The sequence below is a fragment of the Podarcis bocagei genome (assembly GCF_964188305.1).
Source record: "Podarcis bocagei genome assembly, chromosome: 2".
NCBI classification, from domain to species: Eukaryota; Metazoa; Chordata; class Lepidosauria; order Squamata; family Lacertidae; genus Podarcis; species Podarcis bocagei.
Window position 1 is genome coordinate 72,995,931 of NC_138126.1, and position 21,609 is coordinate 73,017,539.

Consider the following 21,609-nt stretch of genomic DNA (forward strand, 5'->3'; position numbering starts at 1 on the left):
TTGCTTCTGCCATGAACTCACTAGGCGGCCTTAGGCCAGACACCACCACATTACTTAGCATTGCCATACGTCCAGATTTTCCTGGACATGTCCAGGTTTCCAATGACAGAATTAGCGTGTGGGAGGAATTTGGGGAAATCAGCAAAATGTCCAGATTTTTACTTCTTGAAATATCACAACCCTATTTTAACTTCTCTTACAGGGTTATTGTGGGGATTGCAACTATAAAATGTACATGAAGTGCTTTGAGGACTTGGCAGAACTATTGTTGTTGGTGTTGGTTGTGATTTGTTATACTGAGAGTCAGTGAATATTCGGAAGGACAGCTATAAGAGAACATAGATTGCTCTGGCCCCTAAGTTTTTGCATTCCAGGAGGGACCACATTTTGGGTGGAGCTGAAGAAATGCTGCCTTTGCCGTGTTGCTCAGGGGAGAGAGGCAGAGAGACAGTGTTTTTGCAAGTTTAATGCAACATCTGGTGCCTGGGCATGGCTGAGGATTTTGAGGGACACACCTTTGCCAACCTTGCTGATGACATGATGCCAAGTTTGTCTGCCCTCCCCTCAGGTATGATATGGTCCGAATGCAAAGAAATCTGGGAAGAAGGCCCCCGGGAATACGTCATGCATCTTTGGAACCTGTTGGATTTTGGGATGCTTTCGATCTTTGTAGCTTCTTTCACTGCCAGATTCATGGCTTTTCTCAAGGCATCAGAAGCACAACAATACGTGGACCTGTACGTTCCCGTTGATGACCTCAGTAATGTCACCCTTCCTCCTCAGGTTGCCTACTTCACATATGGTAAGAGAGGGTTGTTACTTAATACGTTTTTGTTGCTCCGGCTCAGGCAGAAGCAGCAAAGTTCTTCTCCTGAAGGTCAGGGGATGTTTGCAAATTATTCATTGAGCCAGTTTGTTAAAACAACTAATACAGAATCAGACAAGTCTGCTCTTAAATGAAATTCCAGATTTGTATGGAGATCAAACCGAATGCAGTTGTATGAACAACCTCAAGGCCGCACAGGAGAAGAACCTCTGCATTGTCGAGGTTCACCGTACAAAAGGTAACCTACAGATGAAGGGATCTGCTTTGTGTTCCCAAAGAAAAAGAGACCGAGCGAACGAGACATTCACAGCTTGATAATATGTATGTACATTTAGCAGGTGAAACTCCTGGGGAAGCGTTGGCATATGACTCACTGCTAGGGTAGGACCCCTTAGTATTTCTCCAAGGGGAAAAAGGAAAAGAAACATTTGGCTATAGTTATCACTGACTGCCAGCAGCTCCTTAGTAAAAGGGCACTAGGTTAAAAAAAATAAAAATCAAAGTTTTGTCTGGTCTGGTGACAGATGGCAATTTCCCGAATCAGGTTTTGCAAAACTAAAATCCCAATTCAAAGCACCATTCCCACACTGTGAGCTTGTTGTCAAAATGCATTGAGACAGATTCCTCTAGATGAGGAAATACAAGTGAGGCCAAAACTGAATGATCAGTGGCCCACATGCATTTGGAAACCCAGCAGCATGTCTGCGCTGTAAAGGTGATGGTAGTGATTTGCAGGCAAAAGCATGCAGGTGCAAAGAGGGGGTGCTTAACCTTCATCTTTCCCCTGCTTTCCAAGCTGTTTTCCCTGTATGATATCAAATATGCACGCAGAGCTTTCATGGGGTTGGGGAGAGAGAGCATCTGGGGGGTTGCAGGGGAAAGGGGAGGGTTAAGCACTACACCCCTCAGTCTTTGCTTCTCCCTTGCAAATTGTGTCTGTAGTGCCTCCTTAAATGTAAGGGGTGATCTGTGTGCAGACGTCCCTGGGGTTTGCCTGATCTCAACCTCCTATATTCCAATATACATCTTTGGAAGAATCTGTTTGGGCCTCCATAATCCATTCTAGAGTTTTGGATTTTGATGCGCTAATGTAATTTGTCATCAATTGTAGAAACAGGATTGTAGCTGTTTCAGGACTAGGTCACCAAAAGCAGACTGAAATGTTTTTCTTCTGTCACACAAAGTTGCCATAATTTTGAGCCATACATCTTCTGGGCTCGGTTGTTACAGTTGCCTGGGAAAAAACCTGCAGAACAGGGAAGCCAGGAAAGAATAACAGTATTCAGATGTAATGTGACACAATGTACTTTTATTGAATTTAGAAGAGCAACGCTGATTTCTTATAACACCCAGATGCAGAACACTTGGAAATAATTTACATTTTCTCTAAGAAAATGTGTCAGGATAAACTTTGTGCACACACATAGTAAAGCAGTTACTAATCAGGGCATGCATATGGATTATATTCTTTTTTGACACTGCTAGACCATTTTACCTTTCTGCTATTACATATTGTGGGGTAAGTGCTCCCTCTTGTGGAACAACTGTGTAATCAGCATTATTCTGAAGTACAAAGTGAACCAGCAAGAAAGGATTCTCCTGTAATGTAATTCACAGAATTCTACACAAAAATGGAAATACTAAAACATCCAACTAGTTATCATAAAAGTAGACATTCAGACAAGGGCCTGTCAGAGACTTGATATTTCTGCCTATTATTTCTCTTCTTAGTTATTTGTGTGTCTGTCTGTTTATAATACCTCAGAGTCAGCATCTTTGTTCTGAATAATCATAGTATTGGATGGCTGAGTTTCCTCATTTCTTTTTGTAAACATATTTTCTAAATTCAAGTGAAAGGAAAAAAAAGGAAAAGACAACAGAAGCCTCTAAATACTACACTAGATTAAGAAAAATTAAGTAAAGGAAAAAGATAATATAAATTGGAATACAGTGGTACCCCGAGTTTCAAATGACTCAGGTTACAAACGCTTCAGGTTACAAACTCCGCTAACCAGGAAGAGTTACCTCAAGTTGAGAACTTTGCCCCAGGATGAGAACAGAAATTGTTGGTGGCGGCGCAGCAGCAGTAAGAGGCCCCATTAGTGAAAGCACGCCTCTAGTTAAGAACAGTTTCAGGCTAAGAACGGACCTCCGGAACAAATTAAGTTCATAACTAGAGGTACCACTATAAGCTATAGGGGGAATGTCATCTGCAATGTTTTTTCCATTCTGGTAGCTGATAAAAAGAGCCCATCCTTTCTCTCTGTTTCTAACCTAGTGGCTGATCTGCTGTGCTTTCCCTGTATCCCTGATCTGGTACCGTCCCTACCATTAGGCAGTGTGATGTGATTGATTCATGTGGCAGATGTTGGGAGCAATGGCGGCAGCACCCTGACTGTTCCTCCTGATCTCCACCACTCCTCCCACCTAGTCCTTGGTGATAAGGCAATATATCCCATAGTTCCTCCCCCCCCCCAAAAAAAAACCCTTAACCTTCTGCCTCAAGTGTGATGGAGGACACTATCCCCTTGTCAGTGTTGGAGTAAGTTTCAGTTGCCAGTAAATCTGTAGAATGGAGTGTGGAGTACCATCTTACAGTGCGGTGTCTTGGGCCAGGCCAGGCCAGCCCTAATAGTGCACATTTGTCACATCCCTGACTGCCATTGGCATGCCTGCTATAGAGAGTACTGAGTTAATAATAATAATAATAATAATAATAATAATAATAATAATAATTTTTATTTATATCCCGCCCTCCCCAGCCGAAGCCGGGCTCAGGGCGGCTAACAACAATAAAACAGTACAACACAACACTCTAAAATCATTCATTATAAAATTAATTAAAAATAAACCACTGGCAACCATTGGGCCAGAGCTCCGCGAAAATTGCCGCAGGAGGGAGTCAGGCTGTGCCCTGGCCAAAGGCCTGGTGGAACAGCTCTGTCTTGCAGGCCCTGAGGAAAGATGTCAAGTCCCGCAGGGCCCTAGTCTCTTGTGACAGAGTTAGACAGACTAGTGGTCTGCCTGGGTTAAAGATAAAAGTAAAGTTAAAGGGGACCCCCTGACCATTAGGTCCAGTCATGGCCGACTCTGGGGTTGCAGCGCTCATCTCACTTTATTGGCCGAGGGAGCCGGCGTACAGCTTCCAGGTCATGTGGCCAGCATGACTAAGCCACTTCTGGCTAACCAGAGCAGCACACGGAAATGCCATTTACCTTCCCGCAGGAGCAGTACCTATTTATCTACTTGCACTTTGATGTGCTTTTGAACTGCTAGGTTGGCAGGAGCAGGGACTGAACAACAGGAGCTCACCCCGTCGCGAGGATTCAAACCGCCGACCTTCTGATCGGCATGTCCTAGGCTCTGTGGTTTAACCCACAGCGCCACCCACGTCCCTGCCTGGGTTAGTGCAAGGCAATATCCTGTCTTCTTATATATACCTTTAGACATCTGCTGCACCTTGATCCTCTGAAATGTGATGCTAGTTGATGGTGGTGATGCTTTTATTATTTGTACTCATCCCCTGTGATGGGGTCACTGCAGCCACTCTAGGCAACTTCCAACAAAGCATAAAAACACAATGAGACATCAAGTATTAAAAACTTCCCTATAGAGGGTAGCCTTCAGAAGTCTTCTAGCTTAATGGCTATTTTTGGGTGTCCCTCTGATTTGTCCGAAGCCCACTATTTTGTTCTGGAAATCTTGCAGATGAACTACTGCAGTAATGAAAGGTAATAAAAGAAACTGGAAGGATAAAGTGAAGTGGGTAAGAAGGGAAGACCGTAACATCTAGGAAATCCCTAGGAAATCCCCAGTGAAAGAAAGCATTCCCTGGGTCTTCCTACTGCAATGTACAGGTCCTCAGCCACCCCTTGAACCTTAGCTCTGTTCACATTAATAATATATATCTCCTCTTGTGTTTCATTTTAGCCAGGAGCAAGTGGCTTCCCTCAGATCCTCAGATCATATCAGAAGGACTATATGCAATTGCAGTGGTACTCAGCTTCTCCCGGATTGCATACATCCTCCCAGCAAATGAAAGTTTTGGTCCTCTCCAGATCTCTTTGGGAAGGACTGTGAAAGACATCTTCAAATTCATGGTTATTTTCATAATGGTGTTTCTCGCCTTCATGATTGGAATGTTCAACCTTTACTCCTACTACCTTGGTGCAAAATATAACCCAGCATTCACGACGTGAGTATCTCTGCAAGACAGTTTGTGATGCAACTGGCTTTCTCTCCAGATTGCCTTTGTATATGTTTTATACAGATTGCATAAAATTACATGCCAGTTTGATAGAACAAGTGTTGAACTATGCTGTGTAATAATTAGAAGTAGTAAAATAGACTTTATGCAAAAGTGCCACATTTAAGAACTTGAGTACTGTTTACTTTGGTGGTTGATCAATGCAGATGACACATTACACGCTTTAATTTAAGCAGTGCTATTTTTCTAGAAAAAAATAGGTGCCGGAACTCACCATGAACTCCTTACTCGTTCTCTTAGAATGGTCATGGTGCCATTCTGAGAAGTGCCAGAACTGAGTTCTGGTGAGTTCTAGCTGGAAAAAAGCCCTGGCTTTAAGTATGATGCTTAGGAAAGGTTGGATGAAACCACTGATTTGCTATGTTTGCCCCTCTCTTCCCTAAGCCATTTGTCTTCACTTGTCTTCTGTGTTGTTGTTGTTGTTGTTGTTGTTGTTGTTGTTGTTGTTGTTACTCCAACTTTTTCCCTGATGGGACTCAAGACAGCTTACAGATAAAAACAAGAACTGCTAAAAACATAAGGAAAAAACTATAATTGAAAAAACAATTAAACATTGTTAGAATTAAAACTATATACATATATAAAATTTGGTTTAAACATACAATTTATTACAGTAAAAACAGCATAGCAGCAGCCCTTTCATTAAAAGCAGCCAGTTCCCAAAAGCCTGTTAGAACAGGGAAATCTTCACCTGCCAGTGGAAGGACAACAAGGAGATAGCTTTCTCTAGGAAGGAATTTCTCAAGTCTGGGGGCAGCTACTAAAAAGGCCCTCTCCTCCCATGTCCCCACCAAGCATGCCTGTGAGGGTTACAGGATCAAGAGAAGGGCCTGCCCCAAAGATCTCAAAACACAGGCAGGTTCATATAAGGGAATACGATCTCTCAGATAGCTTGTACCTAAGCTATGTAGGGTGCTATGCAGCTTTGAGTAGCTGAATCACGAGAATTATCAGCAAACATTCAATCCTGGCAGTTGAGGAATCCTTAGGGACTTTGCAGCTCAATGTTTTCCATATGCTGATGATACCTGGATGAGTGTTATCAGTGTACTGAACACATTGTTCTACAACTTTCCTGAGAGCCAACATGTGAAGCAGGAGTGGGCATTAAAAAAAAAACCTGTTAAAAAAGCCCTAGATTTGAGGCTATTCGGACTTGACCTTTGCTGTTTCCATATTCATTATGCTACCCGGTGCTATGTGCTATTTGGGTACCATCTTAACAATATACATGAATATAAAACTTTGTAGCTCAGTCAAGCAGAATGAATCATCCGATTTTCAACTGCCTGTATGCCCTTAATTCTGCTCTCAAGTGCACACATCCTTTGACAGACGTTGGAAGTGAAAAATAGTATCTAATCCTGTAATTAAAGGCTGTGGCCTAAAGAAGCTGTACAAAATAGCAGATTTCAGGTTGCAACTGTCAGTATTTCACTTCTTAGTGCTCCAATTCATCATTTTTTAAAAAAGATAAATGCAATTTACATTTGAATTTATGCTGAATTAAATTCCTTGTCTTTGAGAGATTAAATGTAAAGGAAGGCAGCGGTCACTGTCACATGGCTGCAAGTAATAATCCTATTTTACACATTTCCATTAGTGATGATGCCCATTTTGGAAACAAGGAGAATGAAATTCCCCAGTCTGGAAATCGCAAGTTCATGACAAGCTGAGCACAAGTTGCCTTTGAATTCCAACCCTGTCTCACAGTTTCAAGTGTGCGAGGATCGTAATCTCAGAGTGTGCTCAGAAATAATATGACTTGTTTTCCGATTTTATGGGAAAGAATTCATTCTAATGCCCATTCCAAATCACAAGTGGAGGTCTGACTCGTCAACTTGCTTTGCTGTGGTGGCAGAAGGTGTAAAGCAGGCTGTCTAAAGCAGGGGTCAGCAAACTTTTTCAGCCATGGGCCCGTCCACTGTCCCTCAGACCTTGTGGGGGGCTGGACTATATTTTGAAGGGGGGGAATGAATGAATTCCTCTGCCCCACAAATAACCAGAGATGCATTTTAAATAAAGGCACACATTCTACTCATGTAAAAACACACTGATTCCTGAACCATCCATGGGCTGGATTTAGAAGGTGATTGGGCCGGATCTGACCCCCGGGCCTTAGTTTGCCTACCCATGGTCTAAAGGGTTAGTGTGGGGTGATCAATGAGGTCGAGGATGGTGGTGGCAAGGTCTAGGGTAAAGTTGGCAGTGTCTAGGGGGTAGAATAGGTGCCAAGGGTGAGCGAAGCAAGCAAAGGGGCAGCCCCTAGTATATAGCTATAGGGAGAAACTAACTTAAAAACCTTGAGCTGCGGGCTAGTCAGTGATGGAGGAAGAGGGGGGGTGGGGAGCGCACCACCCCCGGCACCAAAATCCTGGAGGGGTGCCATCGCGGCTCCCCCCCCCCCCCCCGCTGGGCACCACACCCCCAGGACGCACCGCGCACCACGCCTGCTCTTCACCCACCACTGGGGCTAGTTAACTAGCAGAATTGCTTGAGCAAGAGATGGTTCTCATGTCAGATTGCTTTTGCACCAAAACATCCCCAGTACATCAGCTGAAAGCCTGCACCATTTATTACTCCTGTACATAGAAATGTAGCATGTTTTGGAGAAAGCTTAGATTCCAACAGAGAATGTGTCTCAAATACAGAGACGGGCTCAGTCCCACAATCTTACTACCCACCCCTGCATTCTGGATAGGTACATTAGGCCTACAACACTTAAATTTTTAAGGCAAAAATATTCATCTGGAAAGACACCTTAATGCTTTTTTCAGACAGGAGAGAAATTATGCAGGAGAGATTTACGTAAGTGATGTGTCCTCCTGGAAATAAGCCTCATGCTTACTGAAACAAGGAGAAGTCATCATGCAGCTCAGCTGTCTGTCACATATTTTTTTTCCTGCATGGTTTTAATGTCACATATTACTATGTGGTGTTAATTCTTTGTTTGATGAAAGATCGTAATATCCTCTGTTGAGCTTGTGATGTGTAGTAATGGAAAAATCCCATCTCCCTCCAGAGACAGATATATGTAGATGCCAATATAGTAAGGGAGATTGTGTGTATTGCAGCAAGAGGGAAGCAGCCAGCAGGCTTCAGACTCGGCTTGCAGCTTTAATTCACTGGATAAATTTGAATCATTCACTTCAGTTCCCCCATTCTGCAGTTTATCCTTCTGCAAAGTGGATAAATACCTGTTCAGTACTGAAGAAGTAGGGTATCTGATCACTACCACAGTGCCGAACGTAACAGGTTCGATCCAGACTCAGCCATGCTTAGAACAGACCCACTGAAATCTACAGGACTTAAGTTTGCAAACTCAACTGCCATTGATTTCAGTGGATTTACTCTAAGCATGGCTTGTGCAGCAATCCAAATTTTCTTGCCGCCATGTGGAGCCACCACCGCAACAACAACCTGGCCAATCACAGTAGCAGCAACAGAGGGGGAGGCAGGTATTAGTGGATCCCTAGGATGCTAAACAGACCTACTTCCTGCTGAGTCAGAAGGGGAGAAGGTAGTGAGTGGGATCAAAGCTGGGTTGGGTGGGGGAAGGGGAAGTCAATGTGACAAAGTGAAGCCTATAGCAGGGACAGACAAAATCTGAGCCCCTGGCCTTTGTCACTATAGAAAGTAGGCTCCATATGAATGTGCCTCCATAAAAACAATAGAAAACCTTGAACTGGATCTCAGGAAGATCAAAAACCAAAAATCCAGCAACCAAAACCCTTCCTTTCTGACATCTAGTAGTTTATGTGGATGACAGCTTTGGGATGGAAGAGCATTTTTAAACTAATAGTTTTTTAATTGACTTTTCCAAAGGGAAACAAAAGCAAATACAGTCAAACAATACAAATAATCCCTAATAAATCAAAATGTTGTGGTCTGTGCACACATGTAAGGGGAAGGAAGGGGAGGAAGGGAAGGACATCTGGTGGTCCAGACCAACCTGGTGCTCAGACAGTCAAATAAATAGTTTTGTCTAAAGGGAACCAGTCAGAGGGCCTTCTTGGTAGTGGCGCCCACCCTGTAGAACACTCTCCCATCAGATGTCCAAGAGATAAACAACTATCTGACATTTAGAAGACGTCTGAAGGCAGCCCTGTTTAGGGGCGTTTTTAATGAATGATGTTTTAATGTATTTTTAATCTTTTGTTGGAAGCCGCCCAGAGTGGCTAGGGAAACCCAGCCAGATGGGCGGGGTAGAAATAATAAATTATTATTATATTATTATAAAGAGTCCATGTATCAGATAAATTCCCATCTTTCTTGTGCTTGAGGTCAACTTCTCATATGCTGCAGTTGTGTCGTGTCCTCAGTCTGCTGTCTAACTGGGGTGCTGGTGGTAGACTTCTCCATGTTAACATTCACCTGCCTCACAAAGTGCTACAACTTAAACAATGGGTTTCCCACTACCTCAGACTGCCATTTCAAGCAGCAATGCCTGGGAATTATGAAAGGGCAACAAATCAACAGTTGTTTTTTATTCTTATTCTTATATTTTTACTGCCAAGAAGTGGCTGGGGGAAGAGATGTGAGGGCTCTTTATTATTATTATTTTACCTCAAGTGCCAAAATAATTTGGCAGGCTTTGGACAGTAAGCACTTTGACATGGGAAGAGGGTGCCATTTTCTGTTCTACCTCATTCAGTTAATATGTATAGGACCATTGTGGTCACAGACTCACAATGCCTGCATAACAATGAGACTTTCAAGGGAAATATGGCAGCATTCCAAAACAGAGGTTAATGCTTAAGTTGTGAGGGAAAATAGCAGTTTTGACACTAATATATTAACATTGCTGGGAGGACCTGAAAAAATAGTGGCACCCTTCCAAATTAAAATAAAAGGTTAATAGAGGGATACTGCTGGGGTCAAGGTTTTTTATTTCAGTTGGCTAAGTGATTTAGATGACAACCTTCAAACATTTATAAAAGGTATTATTACTGGGAAATGTTCTGCTTAATGGAAGAACAGAAGCCATGCCTCAGCTTATATGAACAACAGTTTTACAGTTCTTTATATGTAGTTTTCAAAACCCTTCAACTGTTAAAAGGAAAAGCAGTGTAAGGATTGTTGGTTTCTATTTCCCTCACTGAGCAGCAAATGCATGCCACAAGACATTGTTTACATTCCACAGTCAGAGTTACTGTTGGGTTCCCACGGGAATGGGAGACTGGATGTGACGTACACTGGTTTCCTGTTTTTCAGTGTCCTCTCGGTTTCTTTGTGTCGAGAGGAGTTGCTTCTCTGCTCTCACAGAGGCAAGATGTATGTCTGTATGCTCTCAGCATAGCTTGTAAATAAACTTCAGCATGTAGCACATTACCTGCTTATCCTTTCGTTGCGTGACTACGCTCTGCATGGGCTCAAGATAAGACGGGCCTGTACCAGCTCCAGATGGGCCGGAGCTGGTCAAAATCTCACAAGGATGCAATAATGCTCATTAGTTTAGCTCATTTGCTGTAGAGTAATGCCAAGCAGCAGGTGTGATGCTTACCTGTGTATAGGAAGGTATACAAAAGTAAGTATGCATCTCTCCATTTATCTGGGTAATCAAAAGGCATCATCGCAGTTCAAGCAAGCAAAATCACTTGAGGATATGGAACAAGGCCAGTGAGCTGTGTGGTCCAGTGAAAGGTGTGCCATAGTGAGAGTCCAGAAAGTAAGATTGCCCCAGATGGCCACATTTAGGGCCGGGGCCTGAGGATTCTCACCCCTCAATTAGATCTTATCATCTCAGTGATTCAGGAGTCTCCTCAGAACACCATGTGGGGAGAGGGGTAGAATCATAGAATGATAGAATCATAGAGTTGGAAGAGACCACCAGGGCCATCGAGTCCAACCCCCTGCCAAGCAGGAAACACCATCAGAGCACTCCTGACATATGGTTGTCAAGCCTCTGCTTAAAGACCTCCAAAGTAGGAGACTCCACCACACTCCTTGGCAGCAAATTCCACTGTCGAACAGCTCTTACTGTCAGGAAGTTCTTCCTAATGTTTAGGTGGAATCTTCTTTCTTGTAGTTTGGATCCATTGCTCCGTGTCCGCTTCTCTGAAGCAGCAGAAAACAACCTTTCTCCCTCCTCTATGTGACATCCTTTTATATATTTGAACATGGCTATCATATCACCCCTTAACCTCCTCTTCTCCAGGCTAAACATGCCCAGCTCCCTTAGCCGTTCCTCATAAGGCATCGTGTGTGATCGGGTGGGCAGATCGTTCATGAGAAATGAATTCCTCACATAGTGTACATGTTTTAAACAAACAAAATAAAATAACAAGAACTGTCCCATGGCTATGCAGCTTGGGTTCTCATGCATAAGGTAAGATGTGAGGGGAGGTGTGTTTAGTTCATATTTAACCACAGAGCCTAGGGCTTGCCGATCAGAAGGTGGGCAATTCGAATCCCTGCAACAGAGTGAGCTCCTGTTGTTCGGTCCTAGCTCCTGCCCACCTAGCAGTTCGAAAGCACATCAAGTGCAAGTAGATAAATAGATACCGCTCCAGCGGGAAGGTAAACAGCATTTTTGTGCACTGCTCCGGTTCACCAGAAGTGGCTTAGTCATGCTGGCCACATGACCCGGAAGCTGTGGACAAACGCTGGCTCCCTCGGCCTATAGAGCGAGATGAGCGCCACAACCCCAGAGTCATCTGCGACTGGACCTAACAATCAGGGGTACCTTCACCTTTTAACCAGTGATCCATGGAGGATTTAGTGAATTGCCAATAGACATATTGAAACCCTGTATGGATTCATAGTCCAGATCCAGACTAAAATTGGAAATAGGAAAATCAGCCAATGTAAGGGTGTGATATTGTTCGTCAGTGCTCTTAGCCTCTTAGTACATCATGTATCTTTATCACCTCAGAGGATATTGCCTAGTTGTACATGCAGCTCCTGTGATCACATGGAGACAAGGTATCTATGGAGGACTAAAGACTCTTTTTTTGTCTTTAGGGTAGAAGAAAGTTTTAAAACCTTATTCTGGTCCATATTTGGTTTGTCTGAAGTAATATCAGTGGTGCTGAAGTACGACCACAAGTTTATTGAGAACATTGGATATGTGCTCTATGGAGTTTATAACGTCACCATGGTGGTTGTGCTCCTCAACATGTTAATAGCCATGATCAACAATTCCTATCAGGAAATTGAGGTAAGGTACATCAAATGTGATGATGTAACAAATTTAATTGGTGACTATATATTATGAAAAGGAAGATCATCTCTTTTTCTCACTTGGTCATTTATTTTATTTTTATTTATTAAATTTCTATAACACTCTTCCTCCCAAAGGAGCCCAGTTCCATCACTGTGGCCTTTGCTCTCTCTAAGGGCAAAATGCATCTCTACCCAGTGGGTTTCCTCTATTTAATTTGCAAATGATTTCAAGATCACTTGAGGAAACATTTCTGTGTACAGTATTTCTAATCTGGGTTTGGATGATGGGGCACAATATGGCTAAACCTGCCCCCAGCCTACTAACCATAAAATAGGATGGTTGTTTGCTGCTACCTCTTTGTAATGTAGTTATATCTGAATTCCTGTGAAACACAACATTACACCAGAAGAGAGGTTTTAAAAAGCTCAGGAAGCATACTGCATTTATCATGGTGCAGATTTAAGAATGGACTGTCAGCAGGTGCCACATTCTCTTACTGACGCTGATAGCTTTTTGGTTTTCACTCAGCAAACAATAATTAATCTGGAGATCCGAAGGTACAAGTAGAAAAACAGAAGAAAGATGCCATTTAGATCAAAACAGGCAGTGCTCACCTTGAATTGCCCTCCCACAATTGTTATTTGTGTCTTGGCTCCTTTGACAGTCATGTAGCAGTGAATTTTTTAAACTGAGAAATGAACTTGTTTGCACATCCTACATCTGAAAAAGAACCACATTATAGGAATAAGGCCATATCAAGAAAGAAAGAAAAGGCCTGATTATAATCCTACCAGAAGGGATGAGAAGTGCTATGTGAGAATTAGTAGTGGATCAAATGCCAAAGAATTGGATATTTCTGTAGTGCATTTGATTCATGGCTAATTGCAAAAGGAAGTTATAAGCAGCATTTCTGCAGACGGTTGACTTCAGGACAAAACATTTTGGCACCTGTGCAAGATCAAAATCGAAAGAGCACTTTTTAAAGCATCTTTTCAAGACTGTTCTAGTAACAATGAGCTTACCTATCCAGGAGCCTGTGTGTTCTGTTTAAAGTTTGGGAAAGGTCTGGGTTGCAAGCCAGACTTTAATTTACAGGGATGAGGAGCAACCATTTCTTCTTTATCCCAGAATTCCTAGGTGTATGACCTGACATCTGTAGTTCCTGGGAGGGACTAATTCAGCTTGCAATTTCCATCTGGGACTGAGTCTATAAACAACCTCATGCCTCCAAGATAAGCCTAGGTTTTGTACATCCCACCCTCCCTTATTTATTTAAAAGCATGTACAGACTGCTTAGTATTTCTTTTTTAATCTTGCCTGAGGAAGACATCTGGAGAATCAAAAGCTTGCTGCACTTTTGTGACATTTTGGTTGGTCCCAACAAATGTATTGCCCATCTGTGGAATGATATACACTGAGTTGTCTTCTGAAATGGTAACATTGCCATCTTTTAAAAAGCAACCCTCGTTTTGTTCCTTTTGCAGGAGGATGCAGATGTGGAATGGAAGTTTGCACGTGCCAAGCTTTGGCTTTCATATTTTGACGAGGGAAGGACTCTACCTGCTCCTTTTAACCTAGTGCCAAGCCCTAAGTCGTTTTATTATCTCATAATGAGAATTAAAATGTGCCTCATAAAACTCTGCAAATCCAAGGCCAAAAACTGTGAAAATGATCTCGAGATGGGCATGCTGAATTCCAAGCTAAGGGTATGTCCTTTTTTTTCTAACAAAAGTTGCGGGTAGGGGATTGTTCATTCATCCCTTCATTTAATCATTTTGTTTAAACCAGTGTTCTTCAACCTTGAGTCCCCAGATGTTGCTGGATGACAGCTCTCATTGTCATCAGATAGCTTAGCCAATGGTCATGTTTGATAGAAGTCCACCAAGAACTGAAGCTGAAGAACACTCCTTTAAAAATGTGGCAGCCAACCTTTATGGAAATGTGTCACAATATGAGAGAGCGTCACTCTAGTGCAGATGTTTTTGGCCTAGAACTCCCATGATCCCTAGCTTGCAGGACCAGTGGTCGGGGATGATGGGAATTGTAGTCTCAAAACAGCTGGAGGGCTGAGTTTGAGGCAGCCTGCTCTAATGCCTGCTAAAGCTAAAATACATCCACAGTCTCCCTGTGCATTGGTGTGGCTGGTGTTTGCTCTGCAGAGTCATAGAAAAAGCAATAGTGCAGCAAGGAGAACAGGCAGCAAAGGTGAAGGACCCCTGTATGGTTAGGTCCAGTCTCGCTTCAGGCCGAGGGAGCCGGCGTTTGTCCACAGACAGCTTTCCTGGTCATGTGGCTGCACTGTGCTATAGCCAGATGCATCAGCTGCTATTCAAGAATGTTATCCTATTGCTGGTTCTTTGTCCAGAGTTTATGAAGCTGGGGGTGGAGTAGAGTGTGGGGGGTGGGTGGGTAGAGACAAAACTTCCAACTGGTGCTTGAACAAGAGAATTTTATTACAATGATGTGACCCCTGCATCTCAATGTATAGTTTTTCTCAGCAGCAAAATAATCATGGCACTCTCCCCCCCCCCCAAAAAAAAATTAGACTGCAGGTATTCACTCAGACCATGACTTTCAAAACCTTATAGGCTTTGAACCTGCACAGCCTTCCCCAGGGGTTCGATGAAGAAAACTTGCAAATAATTACAGTAATATCAGTTACATAGAAACTGCTCTTTTTAGTGATGAATTAGCTCCTTCTGGCTTAATTTGGAACTGGCCTTGGCAAACTGAGCTATTTTCCAAAAGAAAGTCAGTTCTCTCTCCACACTCTGCTGACCAATTCCAAATTCAAAAACCCTCTCAGACTGATGTCACTGAGAATGCAGCAAGGTTTCCAGTTGTGTCTCTCAATCCATTCCACAACCTCCATGAAACCTTGAGTCCTGCTCCGCTGCTCCTTCCTTTTTCCAGAACAGAGGCAGCCAGGTCTGTTTCTATAGATGGGTGCTTGTCTTTCCTGCTCTTTTGTTTCCTCCATCCGTCCTGTGCATTGAATGCTTCTATAGCAGTGTCCCAGGTGCAAAAAAAAAAAATAATCCTAGGGAATGTAGCTCTCTAAGCCATCTAAATCTTTTTATTTTATTTTATTATTAATTGACATCCAAGGCTATCATACACAATCTTAAATACACGTACAAAGAAAAGGTAACACTAATAATAATAACAACCTTAAATAATTATACCGTTAACTATTGATTTAAACTTGTACTTATACGTGCTCTTTTCTTATACTTTCTAACTAAACAAAAATAAACCAAAGTAAAATCCAATAAACTAAACTAAGTCAAAATACACTTCCAGTCATTTCCCGATGTAAGTTACATTTACAACATTGAATGTACTTATACTTCTTACCTTACTCTTAATATATTTTCTAATACTTTCTTGTAAAATATTGTACCATTTCTCCCAATTTAATAATGTTTAATTTACACAAGGGTCATTCAAACGTTGTCATAGAAGTTATGTCGTTATTATATTTTTGTAGGTATTTCTTGAACATATCCCATTTTTGCGTGAATGATTGTTTTGTATTTCCCCTTAATCTATTTGTCAAATGAGCCATTTCTCCATAGTCTAGTAATTTATTCTTCCATTCCCTTACTGTTGGTACTTTTCCCACTTTCCACTTTGATGCAATTAATAACCAGGCAGTGGCTGTCGACTAAGCCATCTAAATCAACAGTATGGGCTGTGGTATCCTGGATAACTATGTTTTCCAAACTATCTGGTTCCTGAGATGTTGCTGAAATATTTTAGGCTATAGGTGCTGGGGCCTGGGACCCTCCAGAGGCTGTTGGACTCCAGCTCCCATCAGCCCCAGTCAGCATGACAAATAGGGGTGATGGGAGTTGTAGTTGAGCAACAACAGGAGGACCACAGGTTTCCTGCTCCTGTTCTAGGGTATGAAGTGAGCAACTTTGGATAAGCCTCCCCCTGAACACAGCAGTTGTATCTGAAGGGTGTCCTTCACCCTTATCAACTGAAAAGATCATCTGGAGGGGTGAGAAACACGACCATATCCACTGTAGTGTTGTTGTTTTGAAGTTTTATTACAACAGTAGGTTCCTTAATAAAGCTTCGGGAACCACTATGTATGGGAAAGGAACTAGGAAGAGAAATTTGGATACACACCAAAGAATATGTGACATCTCAACCAAGTAAGCAGCAGAGCATCTCAAGCTCCATTGTACAAAAAGAACAAAATATGGTAGGGATAGATTACCATTTCTGTAATTTTCTGTTTCTGATGCATGAGGAGAACGCTGCATATTTAAAGAGCTTTATAGATCCTTCAGAGCATAATCAGCTGAAAAAGTGGCTTCAAAGGATTTTCAAGCTCCTTTCCAAGGCCATACAATCAGCGGAAACAGTGATTTTTCCAAGTGTGTTTCAGAGAACTGAATTCCTCAGTGAGAAAATCAATAATGAAGGGCAAGCTTCCTTGAAAGTCAGCTCAACCCCCCCCCCCACTACTGATTTCCTCCTGTGTTGCAGAGCCATAGGGACCGTTGGATATATTCTGGGAAATCCCCCACCCGTATCACCGAGTGGCCCAATAGAATTGTTGCTAGCAGTTTGTGGGAAATAGCTAGGCATCCTACACATGTCCCAGAACCCTTTCATCTACAGGCAGGGACTGTTGTTGGAAGTAAATTCATAAACCTCATAATTTCTGTTCTGAAATAAGTGGTTGCACTTTGCCCCTGCTCCACTACACTACTGGTTGTACTGGGCATATATATATATATATATATATAGAGAGAGAGAGAGAGAGAGAGAGAGAGAGAGAGAATTTTTCACTAGGTGTTTCATGAAGCAGAAAGCCCCAACTATTTAGCATTCTGGGCTGTTAACCAGCAATCTGTCTAACGAAGGAAAGGTCAGCAGCCAGCCAGCAGCATAATAATGCACACTGGGTGGGAAGGAAAAAACAGATGAGAGGACATAATCAAATACCTTATTTAGTTCTGGTAGAACTGAAAAGGAATTTGCAGCAGGTCAGCAGAAGGTGGTGGAGCAGAACACCTGAATGTGCAAATCTCCAGGGTAGTTATGGGATGGAACAAGAGGGATCCTTTCATTCCTAGGTGCAGCCAACTGTGATACCAATTCTGGAATAACCCTTTGCTTTATGAATTTCACCCATCTGTAAAGTACCTTACGTAATCTACTTAAACCTCCATCTTAATATACATCCTTGAAGTAAAGAAAAGTCACAAAGGCAGAGAGAAAATGGGTTTTTCTCTTTTTCAATTCACTTCACTTCATCCCATTATCTACAATAAATCACCACCATCAAAAAAGGGAGATGCACCAGTTTGATGAGGATAGACTACTGCCAGCACATAACTCCTGTGCTTAAAAGCTTGCACTGGCTGCCCATATGTTCCTGGGCCAGGTCCAAGGTTCTCATATTAATTTAGAAAGCCCTTAACAACTTGTGTCCAGGATCTCCCAAGGGCCACGTGTTCCCTTATATCCCTGCCCAATCACAGAGATCTTCAGGTCCAAGCCTGTGGAACTCCTGCCTGACTGAGATTTGACAGGCATCCGCTTTCCTGAATTTCAAGCACACAACAAATAATTTCTTATTACACCGGGCATTTTAAAGTAGTGTTTTGTTTCTTGGATGAATTTTACTTGTTCTTATTCTTTGTATACCGCTTAGAAATTCTCAATATTAAGCAGCATATAAATACCCAAAATAATAAACAAACCAACACCAGCCCAGAAACTTTGTAACAACAGTTGTCTATTGTGGGGCCTAGGGGCTGATGCTGATAAAACACATTATTTCTCTGGAAGTATGGCCCCACAGCCCCTTACTGAGCATGTTTCTCCTTCACACAATTCATATGCGAAGGGGGGCAGTGTGGGTAGGTAAAGACTTAAGATTTCAATTGTACAAGGCCACACTGAGTGGGTGAATGTTTTCCAACACCATTCTATTGAAATCTACACTGATGTCCCTACAATCGTTAAACAGTGGGTTGTATGAGAAATTTTGTATGTCTGAAGAGTTCATACATCATTTAAACACTAGGACCAGATTCTATTTTCACAAAGTGCTATGTATTCAACAGTTTCTCATCTACTGTAAAAGTGTGAATTGCCAGAAGCACATAGCAAAAGGAAGCTAAGTCATCTGGAATACGAGACCTTGTCTTCGGATGTAATAATATCAGGTCGTTTCTTTGCACAATGCAGCTCACCCCTTGCAAGGTGTTATTAGCCATCCTTTTCTTAGAACTTCCCTTCTACTGCTTTCATAAGAACATTTCTTCATTGGTGATGTACTCTACATTTGTACATTTCAGAAAGTCCGTTTCGAGTCCAGTACTCAAAATTCAGACTTTACTGTGAAGAATGCCTACAACAAGCCCACAAGATACCAGGTAATGGCAATACAAAAAAAGAAAGGTGTGGCATAGAAAAAGATAAATATGTCAGAAGAGGTTCTGCTTACATGTTTGTGGTCTACACTTTGATCCTACACATGTCCACTTAGAAGGAAACCAATCTTTAGCCATTTCCAGAGAGATAGTCACATCAGTTTCTTGAAAAATAAACAATCGAAGGGTCTTGTGACATCTTAAGTAATTTATTATGGGATATGTTTTAGTAGACTTCATAAGTGGGATAGAGTCCATGAAAGCTTATGCCATAACAAATGTGTTACTCGAAACAAAATAAAAAAAATTCTTTCCAGTAGCACCGTAGAGACCAACTAAGTTTGTTATTGGTATGAGCTTTTGTGTGCATGCACATCTGGTATCTGAAGAAGTGTGCATGAACACGAAAGCTCATACCAATAACAAACTTAGTTGGTCTCTAAGGTGCTACTGGAAGGATTTTTTAAATTTTGTTTCAACTATGGCAGACCAACACGGCTACCTCCTTGTAACTAAATGTGTTACTCTTTAAGCTTTAACATACCCTTCCTTCCTAGTAACTATGCCTAAGATCTCGACCTTAGTAATTTGTAGATGACCTTCATTCATAAAAAAGCACAAAAGTCAACTTAAAGACCATTCCAAGGCAATGCAGACTATATTATACTTTATAGTGTACAAGTACTAGCAGCAGATATGACACCCTCCGTTATAGAGGTGACCATTCATTTAATATCAAGCTCATGTAACTCTCTGTTTAATTCCCACGATACAACAAATCAAACAAAATCTTTAAATGTTAGGTTGCACAGTACCATTCAAAACACACCTCAGGTATATTAGTTACATAATACTTTAAAACAAAGAAAGAAAGGATTGCAGTGTTTTATTTTGGAAATTGCACAGAAGAAGCAATCTACATATCTCTTTTGATATTAATAAGAGAATCACTTCCGCAAGCTCTCATTCACATCACGGTTTTGTTCTTTATATAACGTTAAATGTTTTGGATTTGTTCTGATCTGTTTGTAGCCTCTGGTGTATTAACTGAAGTTCAGTGGATTGTGTTGCAAAACAATAATTAGGATGGAAATGATAGAATAACAATCTAGACCCATTGCTAAATAAACTGCTTTTGTTGCAAGATTTGCAGAAGTTTACCAGAGCAATCCTAACCCCTGATTCATGCTGCAGGTAATGAGTTAGGATGCATCAGTGTTCCTCTGCAGCATTCTGCTAGGGCGTCTCTAGTAATGCCTGGTTAGAATTGCTCCTTTCCTTCAGATAGAATTGCCCTTACAGTGCAATAAACTACTGGAGTTGAGTGGGACCTGCCCTGCCACCCTCGAAAAGAAAGTGAGGGGAAGAAAAATAGATGTCACAAACCATTTTTAGACCTTGCTGATGCTCATCTTGCTACTAGCATAAGATTGCTTTTTAAAGGATTAGACACATTCATGGGGGAAGTGGGTATCATTGATTATTTGGTGCGATAGCAAAATGGAACCTCTATGTGATCAAAGGCAAAATATCAGAAGCTTCCCAAGGTGTGTCTGTCTGGTCAATATTTGAAATACAAGGATGCTGGACTAAAGGGACCTTTGCATCAAGGCTCTTGTGGGTCTCTCACTTCTAGCCTTATAATTTACGCATCTGCATGAGGCTTTGGTCAATCATAGTGGAAAGTGATGCATGGCTTTCTACCAGTGCCAGCTATTAAGTCATTTACCATTCTGGCTCCAGATTGTCTTGAACAGATAATGAATGTATTTTTCAAGGAAAACTCCTAAAAGCCGAGCCAGAATTTTGAGTTGTGAGGGTAAAGCTTGAGAGAGACAGAACTGACTTGCTTGTGGGCCAAACCAGGATGGCAGGCCATGTGGCTGGCAGTCAGGAGTGGATATTTGGCAACTGGAATCTTCACTAAATCAGGTCCAAGGATGAAGTTTCACAAGATCAGGTTGGGAACATCACTGCAAGCAGAAAAAAATGGAGTTGGAAGACAGTATCTTGAAAAACAGAGAGCGTATGGGACAGATTTAAGGGAAGTGAATGCGGAAGAAAGTTCTAGTTTAATTGCTTTGTGCAAAAGATGGAGCACTGATGGAACCAGGAACATCACTGAAGGGGGAATGGTTGGAGCGGCAGTGCTGCCCTCCATACAGACGTACTACTGCTGCTCACTAGCTCAGGGCAAGGTGAGTCAAGGTGATGCCAAGATTGCTGGAAGTCTGAGATGGCCTTCACACACATCCCATGCACTACTGCTGGATGGATCAAAAGTCCACCTAGTCCAGCAGCCACAGGTGCCAGTGGGAAGCCCATCAACAAGATATGAAGGTAGTCACCCTGCCTTCTGTTGCTCCCCAAGCATTCAGTGGTATAATGTCACTGAACCTGGAGCTTTTATACAACCATCATGACTAGCAGGCATTGGGAGACCTATCTTCCCTGGGAAGAATCTCCCCCCCTCAAAAAAAAAATAATCACCCCTCTGCAATGGCCCCTTACACCTTTTTTTCCTCGCCATCTGTCCTTCCAAACATATTTAAAATTGTTGGCAAGGAGCAGAATATACATGTGATAATGGGTGAGAGCGGAAAGGGTTAAGGACTCTCTTCCGTCCATCAGTTCTCCCTGCCATTGTCCTCAACCCATTGCCTTATGTGAGGTAGGGAGGGGACAATCCCAGTCCAACCCTCTTGTACCTACAAACATGTGAAGCAACAGACTGGTGTTGCACTTGTGAGCTTTGCCAGCTTAGTGTAAAAAGGTAAAGGGACCCCTGACCAATAGGTTCAGTCATGACCAACTCTGGGGTTGCGGCACTCATCTCGCTTTATTGGCTGAGGGAGCCGGCGTACAGCTTCTGGGTCATGTGGCCAGCAGAGCAGCGCACGGAAACACCGTTTACCTTCCCGCCAGAGCGGTACCTATTTATCTACTTGCACTT

General features: G+C 42.2%; 1 protein-coding gene across 2 annotated transcripts in view; it reads left to right on the forward strand.

Annotated features, from left to right (window-relative positions):
- TRPC7 (transient receptor potential cation channel subfamily C member 7) overlaps window positions 1-21,609 on the forward strand; it is a 107,408-nt gene that overhangs the window by 75,945 nt on the left and 9,854 nt on the right. The window contains exons 6-10 of one of the 2 annotated variants that reach the window (XM_081185553.1): window positions 569-802; window positions 4,757-5,021; window positions 12,057-12,252; window positions 13,743-13,964; window positions 18,582-18,659. In XM_081185553.1, coding sequence (XP_081041679.1) covers window positions 569-802; window positions 4,757-5,021; window positions 12,057-12,252; window positions 13,743-13,964; window positions 18,582-18,659 — 995 coding nt within the window. The remainder of the gene's footprint in view (window positions 1-568; window positions 803-4,756; window positions 5,022-12,056; window positions 12,253-13,742; window positions 13,965-18,581; window positions 18,660-21,609) is intronic. The other variant, XM_081185554.1, reaches the window with a different exon arrangement.